Source organism: Oncorhynchus kisutch, unplaced genomic scaffold (assembly GCF_002021735.2).
Source record: "Oncorhynchus kisutch isolate 150728-3 unplaced genomic scaffold, Okis_V2 Okis03b-Okis08b_hom, whole genome shotgun sequence".
NCBI classification, from domain to species: domain Eukaryota; kingdom Metazoa; phylum Chordata; class Actinopteri; order Salmoniformes; family Salmonidae; genus Oncorhynchus; species Oncorhynchus kisutch.
In genome coordinates this window covers 2,055,809-2,073,643 of record NW_022261980.1, presented here as the reverse complement: position 1 = coordinate 2,073,643, position 17,835 = coordinate 2,055,809, and the positions used below count along the sequence as shown (strand labels likewise).

The following is a 17,835-nucleotide window of genomic DNA, read 5'->3' as shown; positions in this document are numbered from 1 at the left end:
ATTCACTTCCCTTAGACCTGCCTACTCAGCTATTCCTCCATTCACTTCCCTTAGTCCTGCCTACTCAGCTATTCCTCCATTCACTTCCCTTGTGTCATGCAGCTTCTTAACGAAGATGCTCTTCGTCTGCACGTCCTCTGTATGTAGGGCAGTATATATTGTAGGTGGGTAGTTGTCCCTAGGTGGTTTCAAACAAACATATCAAAAACATGTTATTATGCAAATGTTAGGCATACAACCATATAACTGGTCCTCTCTGGTCCTAATGCAGGTTCTGGTTTCTGAAGTTCATCACCTTGCTTGGGATGTGTACTGCTGCCTTCTTCATCCCTACTGAGTCCTTCCTGCATGGTGAGCAGCCTGGACACACAATCAAGATTCCCTCTTAGAATACATTGCTAAACTTTCAACACAGAATTGCCCTAGCTGAAGGCAATAGGTGCAGTTATATTTTAATACCGATAGGGGGCACTGTAGACCTACTCATCATCTCACGAGATTCACCCTGCAGTCAAGCCACCATAAATTTCTCTGTGGTTGGATAGTGTTGTGCTAGCAGCAGTAAATCTCATCATGACACTGTAACTGATTTCATATCCTACATCTTTTATGGCTGTTCCTCTGCCTCAGAATCTTCTGTGCTATAAGTTCATTATTTAATAGATGACTACAGTATGTTATTCTTGATGAGGAACTGTGTTTTGCAACACACACATAGGAAAACACTCTCATATACAGTACCAGTCAAAAGTTTGGACACACCTACTCATTCAAGGGTTTATCTTTATTTTTTTTAACTATTTTCTACATTGTAGAATAGTGAAGACATCAAAACTATGAAATAACACATATGGAATCATGTAGTAACCAAAAAAAGTGTTAAACAAATCTAAATATATTTTAGCTTCTTAAAAGTCGCCAACCTTTGCCTTGATGACAGCTTTGCACACTCTTGGCATTCTCTCAACCAGCTTCATGAAGAATGGTTTACAACAGTATTGAAGGAGTTCCCACATATGCTGAGCACTTGTTGGCTGCTTTTCCTTCAGTCTGCAGTTCAACTCATCCAAACCATCTCAATTGGGTTGCGGCTGGGTGATTGTCCTGTTGAAAAACAAATGATAGTTCCACTAAGTGCAAACCAGGTGGGATGGCGAATCGCTGCAGAATGCTGTGGTAGCCATGCTGGTTAAGTGTGCCTTGAATTCTTAATAAATCACTGACAGTGTCACCAGCAAAACACCCCAACACCATCACACCTCCTCCTCCATGCTTCATGGTGGGAACATCCGTTCACCTACTCTGTGTCTCACAAAGACACAGCGATTGGAACCAAAAATCTCAAATTTGGACTCATCAGACCAAAGGATATATTTTCACCGGTCTAATGTCCATTCGCTCGTGTTTTTCGGCTCAATCAAGTCTCTTCTTATTATTGGTGTCCTTTAGTAGTGGTTTCTTTGCAGAAATTCGACCACAAAGGCCTGATTCACACAGTCACCTCTGAACATTTGATGTTGAGATGTGTCTGTTACTTGAACTCTGTGAAGCATTTATTTGGGCTGCAATTTCTAAGGCTGGTAACTCAAATGTACTTCTCCTCTGCAGCAGAGGTAACTCTGGGTCTTCCTTTCCTGTGGCTGTCCTCATGAGAGCCAGTTTCATCATAGCGCTTGATGTATTTTGCGACAGCACTTGAAGAAACTTTTTTGACCTTCTTGTCTTAAAGTCGTTTCTCTTTGATTATTTGAGCTGTTCTTGCCATAATATGGACTTGGTCTTTTACCAAATAGGGCTATCTTGTGTATACCACCCCTACCTTGTCACAACACAACTGATTGGTTCAAATGCATTAAGAAGGTAATAAATTCCACTAATTAACTTTTAACAAGGCACATCTGTTAATTGAAATGCACTCCAGGTGACAACATCATGAAGCTGGTTGAGAGAATGCCAAGAGTGTGCAAAGCTGCCATCAAGACAAAGTAGAAAATAGTAAAACAAAGAAAAACCCTTGAATGTGTTGTGTCCAAACGTTTGACTGGTACGTATATGTATATTTCATTTGAAAAGTATACATACATTTGGACTACACTCACATTCAGAATGGGCCTGCATCAAGTGAGTTAGACAGCAACCCTGTTTCTCTCTGTCTGTCTCTCTCTTTCCATTTCTCTCTCTCTCTCCCAGCCTGGCACTACGTAGGCGTGGTGGGAGGATTTGCCTTCATCCTCATCCAGCTCAGTCTCATCACAGCATTTGCCCACACCTGGAACAAGAACTGGTGAGAGGGGAGGGAGAGGTGTGTGTGTGTGTGGGGGATGAGAGGTGATATGGAGTTTGATCAGTTGTCAGTTGAAGCAGAGGATGTGAGGGTGGATGCTAGGGTCCTTGTGCTGGAGAAGGACAGGCCACATCCTCCAACCATAGAAGCGCAAGTTTGACTGGAAGTTACCTTGTACTGATCTGTTTCAGCTAGGAGCTGCAGTTTGACTGGACGTTACCTTGTACTGATCTGTTTCAGCTAGGAGCTACAGTTTGACTGGATGTTACCCTATACTGATCTGTTTCAGCTAGGAGCTGCAGTTTGACTGGACGTTACCTTGTACTGATCTGTTTCAGCTAGGAGCTGCAGTTTGACTGGACGTTACCCTATACTGATCTGTTTCAGCTAGGAGCTGCAGTTTGACTGTACGTTACCTTGTAATGATCTGTTTCAGCTAGGAGCTGCAGTTTGACTGGACGTTACCTTGTTCTGATCTGTTTCAGCTAGGAGCTGCAGTTTGACTGGACGTTACCTTGTACTGATCTGTTTCAGCTAGGAGCTGCAGTTTGACTGGACGTTACCTTGTTCTGATCTGTTTCAGCTAGGAGCTGCAGTTTGACTGGACGTTACCTTGTACTGATCTGTTTCAGCTAGGAGCTGCAGTTTGACTGGACGTTACCTTGTACTGATCTGTTTCAGCTAGGAGCTGCAGTTTGACTGGACGTTACCCTGTACTGATCTGTTTCAGCTAGAAGCTGCAGTTTGACTGGACGTTACCCTGTACCGATCTGTTTCAGCTAGGAGCTGCAGTTTGACTGGACGTTACCCTGTACTGATCTGTTTCAGCTAGGAGCTACAGTTTGACTGGACGTTACCCTGTACTGATCTGTTTCAGCTAGGAGCTGCAGTTTGACTGGACGTTACCTTGTACTGATCTGTTTCAGCTAGAAGCTGCAGTTTGACTGGACGTTACCCTGTACTGATCTGTTTCAGCTAGGAGCTACAGTTTGACTGGATGTTACCCTATACTGATCTGTTTCAGCTAGGAGCTGCAGTTTGACTGGACGTTACCTTGTAATGATCTGTTTCAGCTAGGAGCTGCAGTTTGACTGGACGTTACCTTGTTCTGATCTGTTTCAGCTAGGAGCTGCAGTTTGACTGGACGTTACCTTGTACTGATCTGTTTCAGCTAGGAGCTGCAGTTTGACTGGACGTTACCCTGTACTGATCTGTTTCAGCTAGGAGCTGCAGTTTGACTGGACGTTACCCTGTACTGATCTGTTTCAGCTAGGAGCTGCAGTTTGACTGGACGTTACCCTGTACTGATCTGTTTCAGCTAGGAGCTGCAGTTTGACTGGACGTTACCTTGTTCTGATCTGTTTCAGCTAGGAGCTGCAGTTTGACTGGACGTTACCTTGTACTGATCTGTTTCAGCTAGGAGCTGCAGTTTGACTGGACCTTACCTTGTACTGATCTGTTTCAGCTAGGAGCTGCAGTTTGACTGGACGTTACCCTGTACTGATCTGTTTCAGCTAGGAGCTGCAGTTTGACTGGACGTTACCTTGTACTGATCTGTTTCAGCTAGGAGCTGCAGTTTGACTGGACGTTACCCTGTACTGATCTGTTTCAGCAAGGAGCTGCAGTTTGACTGGACGTTACCTTGTACTGATCTGTTTCAGCTAGAAGCTGCAGTTTGACTGGACGTTACCCTGTACTGATCTGTTTCAGCTAGGAGCTGAAGTTTGACTGGACGTTACCCTGTACTGATCTGTTTCAGCTAGGAGCTACAGTTTGACTGGATGTTACCCTGTACTGATCTGTTTCAGCTAGGAGCTGCAGTTTGACTGGACGTTACCCTGTACTGATCTGTTTCAGCTAGGAGCTGCAGTTTGACTGGACGTTACCTTGTACTGATCTGTTTCAGCTAAGAGCTACAGTTTGACTGGATGTTACCCTGTACTGATCTGTTTCAGCTAGGAGCTGCAGTTTGACTGGACGTTACCTTGTACTGATCTGTTTTAGCTAGGAGCTGCAGTTTGACTGGACGTTACCTTGTTCTGATCTGTTTCAGCTAGGAGCTGCAGTTTGACTGGACGTTACCTTGTACTGATCTGTTTCAGCTAGGAGCTGCAGTTTGACTGGACGTTACCTTGTACTGATCTGTTTCAGCTAGGAGCTGAAGTTTGACTGGACGTTACCCTGTACTGATCTGTTTCAGCTAGGAGCTGCAGTTTGACTGGACGTTACCCTGTACTGATCTGTTTTAGCTAGGAGCTGCAGTTTGACTGGACGTTACCTTGTTCTGATCTGTTTCAGCTAGGAGCTGCAGTTTGACTGGACGTTACCTTGTACTGATCTGTTTCAGCTAGGAGCTGCAGTTTGACTGGACGTTACCTTGTACTGATCTGTTTCAGCTAGGAGCTGCAGTTTGACTGGACCTTACCTTGTACTGATCTATTTCAGCTAGGAGCTGCAGTTTGACTGGACGTTACCCTGTACTGATCTGTTTCAGCTAGGAGCTGCAGTTTGACTGGACGTAACCCTGTACTGATCTGTTTCAGCTAGGAGCTGAAGTTTGACTGGACGTTACCCTGTACTGATCTGTTTCAGCTAGGAGCTACAGTTTGACTGGATGTTACCCTGTACTGATCTGTTTCAGCTAGGAGCTGCAGTTTGACTGGACGTTACCTTGTTCTGATCTGTTTCAGCTAGGAGCTGCAGTTTGACTGGACGTTACCTTGTACTGATCTGTTTCAGCTAGGAGCTGCAGTTTGACTGGACGTTACCCTGTACTGATCTGTTTCAGCAAGGAGCTGCAGTTTGACTGGACGTTACCTTGTACTGATCTGTTTCAGCTAGAAGCTGCAGTTTGACTGGACGTTACCCTGTACTGATCTGTTTCAGCTAGGAGCTGAAGTTTGACTGGACGTTACCCTGTACTGATCTGTTTCAGCTAGGAGCTACAGTTTGACTGGATGTTACCCTGTACTGATCTGTTTCAGCTAGGAGCTGCAGTTTGACTGGACGTTACCCTGTACTGATCTGTTTCAGCTAGGAGCTGCAGTTTGACTGGACGTTACCCTGTACTGATCTGTTTCAGCTAGGAGCTGCAGTTTGACTGGACGTTACCTTGTTCTGATCTGTTTCAGCTAGGAGCTGCAGTTTGACTGGACGTTACCTTGTACTGATCTGTTTCAGCTAGGAGCTGCAGTTTGACTGGACCTTACCTTGTACTGATCTGTTTCAGCTAGGAGCTGCAGTTTGACTGGACGTTACCCTGTACTGATCTGTTTCAGCTAGGAGCTGCAGTTTGACTGGACGTTACCTTGTACTGATCTGTTTCAGCTAGGAGCTGCAGTTTGACTGGATGTTACCCTGTACTGATCTGTTTCAGCTAGGAGCTGCAGTTTGACTGGACGTTACCCTGTACTGATCTGTTTCAGCTAGGAGCTGCAGTTTGACTGGACGTTACCTTGTTCTGATCTGTTTCAGCTAGGAGCTGCAGTTTGACTGGACGTTACCTTGTACTGATCTGTTTCAGCTAGGAGCTGCAGTTTGACTGGACCTTACCTTGTACTGATCTGTTTCAGCTAGGAGCTGCAGTTTGACTGGACGTTACCCTGTACTGATCTGTTTCAGCTAGGAGCTGCAGTTTGACTGGACGTTACCCTGTACTGATCTGTTTCAGCTAGGAGCTACAGTTTGACTGGATGTTACCCTGTACTGATCTGTTTCAGCTAGGAGCTGCAGTTTGACTGGACGTTACCTTGTACTGATCTGTTTCAGCTAGGAGCTGCAGTTTGACTGGACGTTACCCTGTACTGATCTGTTTCAGCTAGGAGCTGCAGTTTGACTGGACGTTACCCTGTACTGATCTGTTTCAGCTAGGAGCTGCAGTTTGACTGGACGTTACCTTGTACTGATCTGTTTCAGCTAAGAGCTACAGTTTGACTGGATGTTACCCTGTACTGATCTGTTTCAGCTAGGAGCTGCAGTTTGACTGGACGTTACCTTGTACTGATCTGTTTTAGCTAGGAGCTGCAGTTTGACTGGACGTTACCTTGTTCTGATCTGTTTCAGCTAGGAGCTGCAGTTTGACTGGACGTTACCTTGTACTGATCTGTTTCAGCTAGGAGCTGCAGTTTGACTGGACGTTACCTTGTACTGATCTGTTTCAGCTAGGAGCTGAAGTTTGACTGGACGGTACCCTGTACTGATCTGTTTCAGCTAGGAGCTGCAGTTTGACTGGACGTTACCCTGTACTGATCTGTTTTAGCTAGGAGCTGCAGTTTGACTGGACGTTACCTTGTTCTGATCTGTTTCAGCTAGGAGCTGCAGTTTGACTGGACGTTACCTTGTACTGATCTGTTTCAGCTAGGAGCTGCAGTTTGACTGGACGTTACCTTGTACTGATCTGTTTCAGCTAGGAGCTGCAGTTTGACTGGACCTTACCTTGTACTGATCTGTTTCAGCTAGGAGCTGCAGTTTGACTGGACGTTACCCTGTACTGATCTGTTTCAGCTAGGAGCTGCAGTTTGACTGGACGTTACCCTGTACTGATCTGTTTCAGCTAGGAGCTGAAGTTTGACTGGACGTTACCCTGTACTGATCTGTTTCAGCTAGGAGCTACAGTTTGACTGGATGTTACCCTGTACTGATCTGTTTCAGCTAGGAGCTGCAGTTTGACTGGACGTTACCTTGTTCTGATCTGTTTCAGCTAGGAGCTGCAGTTTGACTGGACGTTACCTTGTACTGATCTGTTTCAGCTAGGAGCTGCAGTTTGACTGGACGTTACCCTGTACTGATCTGTTTCAGCAAGGAGCTGCAGTTTGACTGGACGTTACCTTGTACTGATCTGTTTCAGCTAGAAGCTGCAGTTTGACTGGACGTTACCCTGTACTGATCTGTTTCAGCTAGGAGCTGAAGTTTGACTGGACGTTACCCTGTACTGATCTGTTTCAGCTAGGAGCTACAGTTTGACTGGATGTTACCCTGTACTGATCTGTTTCAGCTAGGAGCTGCAGTTTGACTGGACGTTACCTTGTACTGATCTGTTTCAGCTAGGAGCTGCAGTTTGACTGGACGTTACCCTGTACTGATCTGTTTCAGCTAGGAGCTGCAGTTTGACTGGACGTTACCCTGTACTGATCTGTTTCAGCTAGGAGCTGCAGTTTGACTGGACGTTACCTTGTACTGATCTGTTTCAGCTAAGAGCTACAGTTTGACTGGATGTTACCCTGTACTGATCTGTTTCAGCTAGGAGCTGCAGTTTGACTGGACGTTACCTTGTACTGATCTGTTTTAGCTAGGAGCTGCAGTTTGACTGGACGTTACCTTGTTCTGATCTGTTTCAGCTAGGAGCTGCAGTTTGACTGGACGTTACCTTGTACTGATCTGTTTCAGCTAGGAGCTGAAGTTTGACTGGACGTTACCCTGTACTGATCTGTTTCAGCTAGGAGCTGCAGTTTGACTGGACGTTACCCTGTACTGATCTGTTTCAGCTAGGAGCTGCAGTTTGGCTGGACGTTACCTTGTACTGATCTGTTTCAGCTAAGAGCTACAGTTTGACTGGATGTTACCCTGTACTGATCTGTTTCAGCTAGGAGCTGCAGTTTGACTGGACGTTACCTTGTACTGATCTGTTTTAGCTAGGAGCTGCAGTTTGACTGGACGTTACCTTGTTCTGATCTGTTTCAGCTAGGAGCTGCAGTTTGACTGGACGTTACCTTGTACCGATCTGTTTCAGCTAGGAGCTGCAGTTTGACTGGACGTTACCCTGTTTCAGCTAGGAGCTGCAGTTTGACTGGACGTTACCCTGTACTGATCTGTTTCAGCTAGGAGCTGCAGTTTGACTGGACGTTACCTTGTACTGATCTGTTTCAGCTAGAAGCTGCAGTTTGACTGGACGTTACCCTGTACTGATCTGTTTCAGCTAGGAGCTGCAGTTTGACTGGACGTTACCCTGTACTGATCTGTTTCAGCTAGGAGCTGCAGTTTGACTGGACGTTACCCTGTACTGACCTGTTTCAACTAGGAGCTGCAGTTTGACTGGACGTTACCCTGTACTGATCTGTTTCAGCTAGGAGCTGCAGTTTGACTGGACGTTACCCTGTACTGATCTGTTTCAGCTAGGAGCTGCAGTTTGACTGGACGTTACCTTGTACTGATCTGTTTCAGCTAGGAGCTGCAGTTTGACTGGACGTTACCTTGTTCTGATCTGTTTCAGCTAGGAGCTGCAGTTTGACTGGACGTTACCTTGTACTGATCTGTTTCAGCTAGGAGCTGCAGTTTGACTGGACCTTACCTTGTACTGATCTGTTTCAGCTAGGAGCTGCAGTTTGACTGGACGTTACCCTGTACTGATCTGTTTCAGCTAGGAGCTGCAGTTTGACTGGACGTTACCTTGTACTGATCTGTTTCAGCTAGGAGCTGCAGTTTGACTGGACGTTACCTTGTTCTGATCTGTTTCAGCTAGGAGCTGCAGTTTGACTGGACGTTACCTTGTACTGATCTGTTTCAGCTAGGAGCTGCAGTTTGACTGGACCTTACCTTGTACTGATCTGTTTCAGCTAGGAGCTGCAGTTTGACTGGACGTTACCCTGTACTGATCTGTTTCAGCTAGGAGCTGCAGTTTGACTGGACGTTACCTTGTACTGATCTGTTTCAGCTAGGAGCTGCAGTTTGACTGGACGTTACCCTGTACTGATCTGTTTCAGCAAGGAGCTGCAGTTTGACTGGACGTTACCTTGTACTGATCTGTTTCAGCTAGAAGCTGCAGTTTGACTGGACGTTACCCTGTACTGATCTGTTTCAGCTAGGAGCTGAAGTTTGACTGGACGTTACCCTGTACTGATCTGTTTCAGCTAGGAGCTACAGTTTGACTGGATGTTACCCTGTACTGATCTGTTTCAGCTAGGAGCTGCAGTTTGACTGGACGTTACCTTGTACTGATCTGTTTCAGCTAGGAGCTGCAGTTTGACTGGACGTTACCCTGTACTGATCTGTTTCAGCTAGGAGCTGCAGTTTGACTGGACGTTACCCTGTACTGATCTGTTTCAGCTAGGAGCTGCAGTTTGACTGGACGTTACCTTGTACTGATCTGTTTCAGCTAGGAGCTGCAGTTTGACTGGACGTTACCTTGTACTGATCTGTTTCAGCTAGGAGCTGCAGTTTGACTGGACCTTACCTTGTACTGATCTGTTTCAGCTAGGAGCTGCAGTTTGACTGGACGTTACCCTGTACTGATCTGTTTCAGCTAGGAGCTGCAGTTTGACTGGACGTTACCCTGTACTGATCTGTTTCAGCTAGGAGCTGAAGTTTGACTGGACGTTACCCTGTACTGATCTGTTTCAGCTAGGAGCTACAGTTTGACTGGATGTTACCCTGTACTGATCTGTTTCAGCTAGGAGCTGCAGTTTGACTGGACGTTACCTTGTTCTGATCTGTTTCAGCTAGGAGCTGCAGTTTGACTGGACGTTACCTTGTACTGATCTGTTTCAGCTAGGAGCTGCAGTTTGACTGGACGTTACCCTGTACTGATCTGTTTCAGCAAGGAGCTGCAGTTTGACTGGACGTTACCTTGTACTGATCTGTTTCAGCTAGAAGCTGCAGTTTGACTGGACGTTACCCTGTACTGATCTGTTTCAGCTAGGAGCTGAAGTTTGACTGGACGTTACCCTGTACCGATCTGTTTCAGCTAGGAGCTACAGTTTGACTGGATGTTACCCTGTACTGATCTGTTTCAGCTAGGAGCTGCAGTTTGACTGGACGTTACCTTGTACTGATCTGTTTCAGCTAGGAGCTGCAGTTTGACTGGACGTTACCCTGTACTGATCTGTTTCAGCTAGGAGCTGCAGTTTGACTGGACGTTACCCTGTACTGATCTGTTTCAGCTAGGAGCTGCAGTTTGACTGGACGTTACCTTGTACTGATCTGTTTCAGCTAAGAGCTACAGTTTGACTGGATGTTACCCTGTACTGATCTGTTTCAGCTAGGAGCTGCAGTTTGACTGGACGTTACCTTGTACTGATCTGTTTTAGCTAGGAGCTGCAGTTTGACTGGACGTTACCTTGTTCTGATCTGTTTCAGCTAGGAGCTGCAGTTTGACTGGACGTTACCTTGTACTGATCTGTTTCAGCTAGGAGCTGAAGTTTGACTGGACGTTACCCTGTACTGATCTGTTTCAGCTAGGAGCTGCAGTTTGACTGGACGTTACCCTGTACTGATCTGTTTCAGCTAGGAGCTGCAGTTTGGCTGGACGTTACCTTGTACTGATCTGTTTCAGCTAAGAGCTACAGTTTGACTGGATGTTACCCTGTACTGATCTGTTTCAGCTAGGAGCTGCAGTTTGACTGGACGTTACCTTGTACTGATCTGTTTTAGCTAGGAGCTGCAGTTTGACTGGACGTTACCTTGTTCTGATCTGTTTCAGCTAGGAGCTGCAGTTTGACTGGACGTTACCTTGTACCGATCTGTTTCAGCTAGGAGCTGCAGTTTGACTGGACGTTACCCTGTACTGATCTGTTTCAGCTAGGAGCTGCAGTTTGACTGGACGTTACCCTGTACTGATCTGTTTCAGCTAGGAGCTGCAGTTTGACTGGACGTTACCTTGTACTGATCTGTTTCAGCTAGAAGCTGCAGTTTGACTGGACGTTACCCTGTACTGATCTGTTTCAGCTAGGAGCTGCAGTTTGACTGGACGTTACCCTGTACTGATCTGTTTCAGCTAGGAGCTGCAGTTTGACTGGACGTTACCCTGTACTGATCTGTTTCAACTAGGAGCTGCAGTTTGACTGGACGTTACCCTGTACTGATCTGTTTCAGCTAGGAGCTGCAGTTTGACTGGACGTTACCCTGTACTGATCTGTTTCAGCTAGGAGCTGCAGTTTGACTGGACGTTACCTTGTACTGATCTGTTTCAGCTAGGAGCTGCAGTTTGACTGGACGTTACCTTGTTCTGATCTGTTTCAGCTAGGAGCTGCAGTTTGACTGGACGTTACCTTGTACTGATCTGTTTCAGCTAGGAGCTGCAGTTTGACTGGACCTTACCTTGTACTGATCTGTTTCAGCTAGGAGCTGCAGTTTGACTGGACGTTACCCTGTACTGATCTGTTTCAGCTAGGAGCTGCAGTTTGACTGGACGTTACCTTGTACTGATCTGTTTCAGCTAGGAGCTGCAGTTTGACTGGACGTTACCTTGTTCTGATCTGTTTCAGCTAGGAGCTGCAGTTTGACTGGACGTTACCTTGTACTGATCTGTTTCAGCTAGGAGCTGCAGTTTGACTGGACCTTACCTTGTACTGATCTGTTTCAGCTAGGAGCTGCAGTTTGACTGGACGTTACCTTGTACTGATCTGTTTCAGCTAGGAGCTGCAGTTTGACTGGACGTTACCTTGTACTGATCTGTTTCAGCTAGGAGCTGCAGTTTGACTGGACGTTACCCTGTACTGATCTGTTTCAGCAAGGAGCTGCAGTTTGACTGGACGTTACCTTGTACTGATCTGTTTCAGCTAGAAGCTGCAGTTTGACTGGACGTTACCCTGTACTGATCTGTTTCAGCTAGGAGCTGAAGTTTGACTGGACGTTACCCTGTACTGATCTGTTTCAGCTAGGAGCTACAGTTTGACTGGATGTTACCCTGTACTGATCTGTTTCAGCTAGGAGCTGCAGTTTGACTGGACGTTACCTTGTACTGATCTGTTTCAGCTAGGAGCTGCAGTTTGACTGGACGTTACCCTGTACTGATCTGTTTCAGCTAGGAGCTGCAGTTTGACTGGACGTTACCCTGTACTGATCTGTTTCAGCTAGGAGCTGCAGTTTGACTGGACGTTACCTTGTACTGATCTGTTTCAGCTAAGAGCTACAGTTTGACTGGATGTTACCTTGTACCGATCTGTTTCAGCTAGGAGCTGCAGTTTGACTGGACGTTACCCTGTACTGATCTGTTTCAGCTAGGAGCTGCAGTTTGACTGGACGTTACCCTGTACTGATCTGTTTCAGCTAGGAGCTGCAGTTTGACTGGACGTTACCTTGTACTGATCTGTTTCAGCTAGAAGCTGCAGTTTGACTGGACGTTACCCTGTACTGATCTGTTTCAGCTAGGAGCTGCAGTTTGACTGGACGTTACCCTGTACTGATCTGTTTCAGCTAGGAGCTGCAGTTTGACTGGACGTTACCCTGTACTGATCTGTTTCAACTAGGAGCTGCAGTTTGACTGGACGTTACCCTGTACTGATCTGTTTCAGCTAGGAGCTGCAGTTTGACTGGACGTTACCCTGTACTGATCTGTTTCAGCTAGGAGCTGCAGTTTGACTGGACGTTACCTTGTACTGATCTGTTTCAGCTAGGAGCTGCAGTTTGACTGGACGTTACCTTGTTCTGATCTGTTTCAGCTAGGAGCTGCAGTTTGACTGGACGTTACCTTGTACTGATCTGTTTCAGCTAGGAGCTGCAGTTTGACTGGACCTTACCTTGTACTGATCTGTTTCAGCTAGGAGCTGCAGTTTGACTGGACGTTACCCTGTACTGATCTGTTTCAGCTAGGAGCTGCAGTTTGACTGGACGTTACCTTGTACTGATCTGTTTCAGCTAGGAGCTGCAGTTTGACTGGACGTTACCTTGTACTGATCTGTTTCAGCTAGGAGCTGCAGTTTGACTGGACGTTACCTTGTACTGATCTGTTTCAGCTAGGAGCTGCAGTTTGACTGGACCTTACCTTGTACTGATCTGTTTCAGCTAGGAGCTGCAGTTTGACTGGACGTTACCCTTGTACTGATCTGTTTCAGCTAGGAGCTGCAGTTTGACTGGACGTTACCTTGTACTGATCTGTTTCAGCTAGGAGCTGCAGTTTGACTGGACGTTACCCCTGTACTGATCTGTTTCAGCAAGGAGCTGCAGTTTGACTGGACGTTACCTTGTACTGATCTGTTTCAGCTAGAAGCTGCAGTTTGACTGGACGTTACCCTGTACTGATCTGTTTCAGCTAGGAGCTGCAGTTTGACTGGACGTTACCCTGTACTGATCTGTTTCAGCTAGGAGCTACAGTTTGACTGGATGTTACCCTGTACTGATCTGTTTCAGCTAGGAGCTGCAGTTTGACTGGACGTTACCCTTGTACTGATCTGTTTCAGCTAGGAGCTGCAGTTTGACTGGACGTTACCCTGTACTGATCTGTTTCAGCTAGGAGCTGCAGTTTGACTGGACGTTACCCTTGTACTGATCTGTTTCAGCTAGGAGCTGCAGTTTGACTGGACGTTACCTTGTACTGATCTGTTTCAGCTAGGAGCTGCAGTTTGACTGGACGTTACCCTGTACTGATCTGTTTCAGCTAGGAGCTGCAGTTTGACTGGACGTTACCTTGTACTGATCTGTTTCAGCTAGGAGCTGCAGTTTGACTGGACGTTACCTTGTTACTGATCTGTTTCAGCTAGGAGCTGCAGTTTGACTGGACGTTACCTTGTACTGATCTGTTTCAGCTAGGAGCTGCAGTTTGACTGGACGTTACCTTGTACTGATCTGTTTCAGCTAGGAAGCTGCAGTTTGACTGGACGTTACCCTGTACTGATCTGTTTCAGCTAGGAGCTGAAGTTTGACTGGACGTTACCCTGTACTGATCTGTTTCAGCTAGGAGCTACAGTTTGACTGGATGTTACCCTGTACTGATCTGTTTCAGCTAGGAGCTGCAGTTTGACTGGACGTTACCTTGTACTGATCTGTTTCAGCTAGGAGCTGCAGTTTGACTGGACGTTACCCTGTACTGATCTGTTTCAGCTAGGAGCTGCAGTTTGACTGGACGTTACCCTGTACTGATCTGTTTCAGCTAGGAGCTGCAGTTTGACTGGACGTTACCTTGTACTGATCTGTTTCAGCTAAGAGCTACAGTTTGACTGGATGTTACCCTGTACTGATCTGTTTCAGCTAGGAGCTGCAGTTTGACTGGACGTTACCTTGTACTGATCTGTTTTAGCTAGGAGCTGCAGTTTGACTGGACGTTACCTTGTTCTGATCTGTTTCAGCTAGGAGCTGCAGTTTGACTGGACGTTACCTTGCACTGATCTGTTTCAGCTAGGAGCTGCAGTTTGACTGGACGTTACCCTGTACTGATCTGTTTCAGCTAGGATCTGCAGTTTGACTGGACGTTACCTTGTACTGATCTGTTTCAGCTAGGAGCTGCAGTTGACTGGACGTTACCTTGTACTGATCTGTTTCAGCTAGGAGCTGCAGTTTGACTGGACGTTACCCGGTACTGATCTGTTTCTGCTAGGAGCTGCAGTTTGACTGGACGTTACCTTGTACTGATCTGTTTCAGCTAGGAGCTGCAGTTTGACTGGACGTTACCCTGTACTGATCTGTTTCAGCTAGGAGCTGCAGTTTGACTGGACATTACCCTGTACTGATCTGTTTCAGCTAGGAGCTGCAGTTTGACTGGACGTTACCCTGTACTGATCTGTTTCAGCTAGGAGCTGCAGTTTGACTGGACGTTACCTTGTACTGATCTGTTTTAGCTAGGAGCTGCAGTTTGACTGGACGTTACCTTGTTCTGATCTGTTTCAGCTAGGAGCTGCAGTTTGACTGGACGTTACCCTGTACTGATCTGTTTCAGCTAGGAGCTACAGTTTGACTGGATGTTACCCTGTACTGATCTGTTTCAGCTAGGAGCTGCAGTTTGACTGGACGTTACCTTGTTCTGATCTGTTTCAGCTAGGAGCTGCAGTTTGACTGGACGTTACCTTGTACTGATCTGTTTCAGCTAGGAGCTGCAGTTTGACTGGACGTTACCCTGTACTGATCTGTTTCAGCAAGGAGCTGCAGTTTGACTGGACGTTACCTTGTACTGATCTGTTTCAGCTAGAAGCTGCAGTTTGACTGGACGTTACCCTGTACTGATCTGTTTCAGCTAGGAGCTGAAGTTTGACTGGACGTTACCCTGTACTGATCTGTTTCAGCTAGGAGCTGCAGTTTGACTGGACGTTACCCTGTACTGATCTGTTTCAGCTAGGAGCTGCAGTTTGACTGGACGTTACCTTGTACTGATCTGTTTCAGCTAAGAGCTACAGTTTGACTGGATGTTACCCTGTACTGATCTGTTTCAGCTAGGAGCTGCAGTTTGACTGGACGTTACCTTGTACTGATCTGTTTTAGCTAGGAGCTGCAGTTTGACTGGACGTTACCTTGTTCTGATCTGTTTCAGCTAGGAGCTGCAGTTTGACTGGACGTTACCTTGTACTGATCTGTTTCAGCTAGGAGCTGCAGTTTGACTGGACGTTACCTTGTACTGATCTGTTTCAGCTAGGAGCTGAAGTTTGACTGGACGTTACCCTGTACTGATCTGTTTCAGCTAGGAGCTGCAGTTTGACTGGACGTTACCCTGTACTGATCTGTTTCAGCTAGGAGCTGCAGTTTGGCTGGACGTTACCTTGTACTGATCTGTTTCAGCTAAGAGCTACAGTTTGACTGGATGTTACCCTGTACTGATCTGTTTCAGCTAGGAGCTGCAGTTTGACTGGACGTTACCTTGTACTGATCTGTTTTAGCTAGGAGCTGCAGTTTGACTGGACGTTACCTTGTTCTGATCTGTTTCAGCTAGGAGCTGCAGTTTGACTGGACGTTACCTTGTACTGATCTGTTTCAGCTAGGAGCTGCAGTTTGACTGGACGTTACCTTGTACCGATCTGTTTCAGCTAGGAGCTGCAGTTTGACTGGACGTTACCCTGTACTGATCTGTTTCAGCTAGGAGCTGCAGTTTGACTGGACGTTACCCTGTACTGATCTGTTTCAGCTAGGAGCTGCAGTTTGACTGGACGTTACCTTGTACTGATCTGTTTCAGCTAGAAGCTGCAGTTTGACTGGACGTTACCCTGTACTGATCTGTTTCAGCTAGGAGCTGCAGTTTGACTGGACGTTACCCTGTACTGATCTGTTTCAGCTAGGAGCTGCAGTTTGACTGGACGTTACCCTGTACTGATCTGTTTCAACTAGGAGCTGCAGTTTGACTGGACGTTACCCTGTACTGATCTGTTTCAGCTAGGAGCTGCAGTTTGACTGGACGTTACCCTGTACTGATCTGTTTCAGCTAGGAGCTGCAGTTTGACTGGACGTTACCTTGTACTGATCTGTTTCAGCTAGGAGCTGCAGTTTGACTGGACGTTACCTTGTTCTGATCTGTTTCAGCTAGGAGCTGCAGTTTGACTGGACGTTACCTTGTACTGATCTGTTTCAGCTAGGAGCTGCAGTTTGACTGGACCTTACCTTGTACTGATCTGTTTCAGCTAGGAGCTGCAGTTTGACTGGACGTTACCCTGTACTGATCTGTTTCAGCTAGGAGCTGCAGTTTGACTGGACGTTACCTTGTACTGATCTGTTTCAGCTAGGAGCTGCAGTTTGACTGGACGTTACCTTGTTCTGATCTGTTTCAGCTAGGAGCTGCAGTTTGACTGGACGTTACCTTGTACTGATCTGTTTCAGCTAGGAGCTGCAGTTTGACTGGACCTTACCTTGTACTGATCTGTTTCAGCTAGGAGCTGCAGTTTGACTGGACGTTACCCTGTACTGATCTGTTTCAGCTAGGAGCTGCAGTTTGACTGGACGTTACCTTGTACTGATCTGTTTCAGCTAGGAGCTGCAGTTTGACTGGACGTTACCCTGTACTGATCTGTTTCAGCAAGGAGCTGCAGTTTGACTGGACGTTACCTTGTACTGATCTGTTTCAGCTAGAAGCTGCAGTTTGACTGGACGTTACCCTGTACTGATCTGTTTCAGCTAGGAGCTGAAGTTTGACTGGACGTTACCCTGTACTGATCTGTTTCAGCTAGGAGCTACAGTTTGACTGGATGTTACCCTGTACTGATCTGTTTCAGCTAGGAGCTGCAGTTTGACTGGACGTTACCTTGTACTGATCTGTTTCAGCTAGGAGCTGCAGTTTGACTGGACGTTACCCTGTACTGATCTGTTTCAGCTAGGAGCTGCAGTTTGACTGGACGTTACCCTGTACTGATCTGTTTCAGCTAGGAGCTGCAGTTTGACTGGACGTTACCTTGTACTGATCTGTTTCAGCTAAGAGCTACAGTTTGACTGGATGTTACCCTGTACTGATCTGTTTCAGCTAGGAGCTGCAGTTTGACTGGACGTTACCTTGTACTGATCTGTTTTAGCTAGGAGCTGCAGTTTGACTGGACGTTACCTTGTTCTGATCTGTTTCAGCTAGGAGCTGCAGTTTGACTGGACGTTACCTTGCACTGATCTGTTTCAGCTAGGAGCTGCAGTTTGACTGGACGTTACCCTGTACTGATCTGTTTCAGCTAGGAGCTGCAGTTTGACTGGACGTTACCTTGTACTGATCTGTTTCAGCTAGGAGCTGCAGTTTGACTGGACGTTACCTTGTACTGATCTGTTTCAGCTAGGAGCTGCAGTTTGACTGGACGTTACCCTGTACTGATCTGTTTCTGCTAGGAGCTGCAGTTTGACTGGACGTTACCTTGTACTGATCTGTTTCAGCTAGGAGCTGCAGTTTGACTGGACGTTACCCTGTACTGATCTGTTTCAGCTAGGAGCTGCAGTTTGACTGGACATTA

The 17,835-nt window shown here is 46.5% G+C and overlaps 1 protein-coding gene across 1 annotated transcript in view; it reads left to right on the top strand.

The window, feature by feature from the left end:
* serinc4 (serine incorporator 4) overlaps positions 1–17,835 on the top strand; it is a 55,862-nt gene that overhangs the window by 8,761 nt on the left and 29,266 nt on the right. The window contains exons 4-5 of the mRNA XM_031812425.1: positions 272–351; positions 2,191–2,284. Coding sequence (XP_031668285.1) covers positions 272–351; positions 2,191–2,284 — 174 coding nt within the window. The remainder of the gene's footprint in view (positions 1–271; positions 352–2,190; positions 2,285–17,835) is intronic.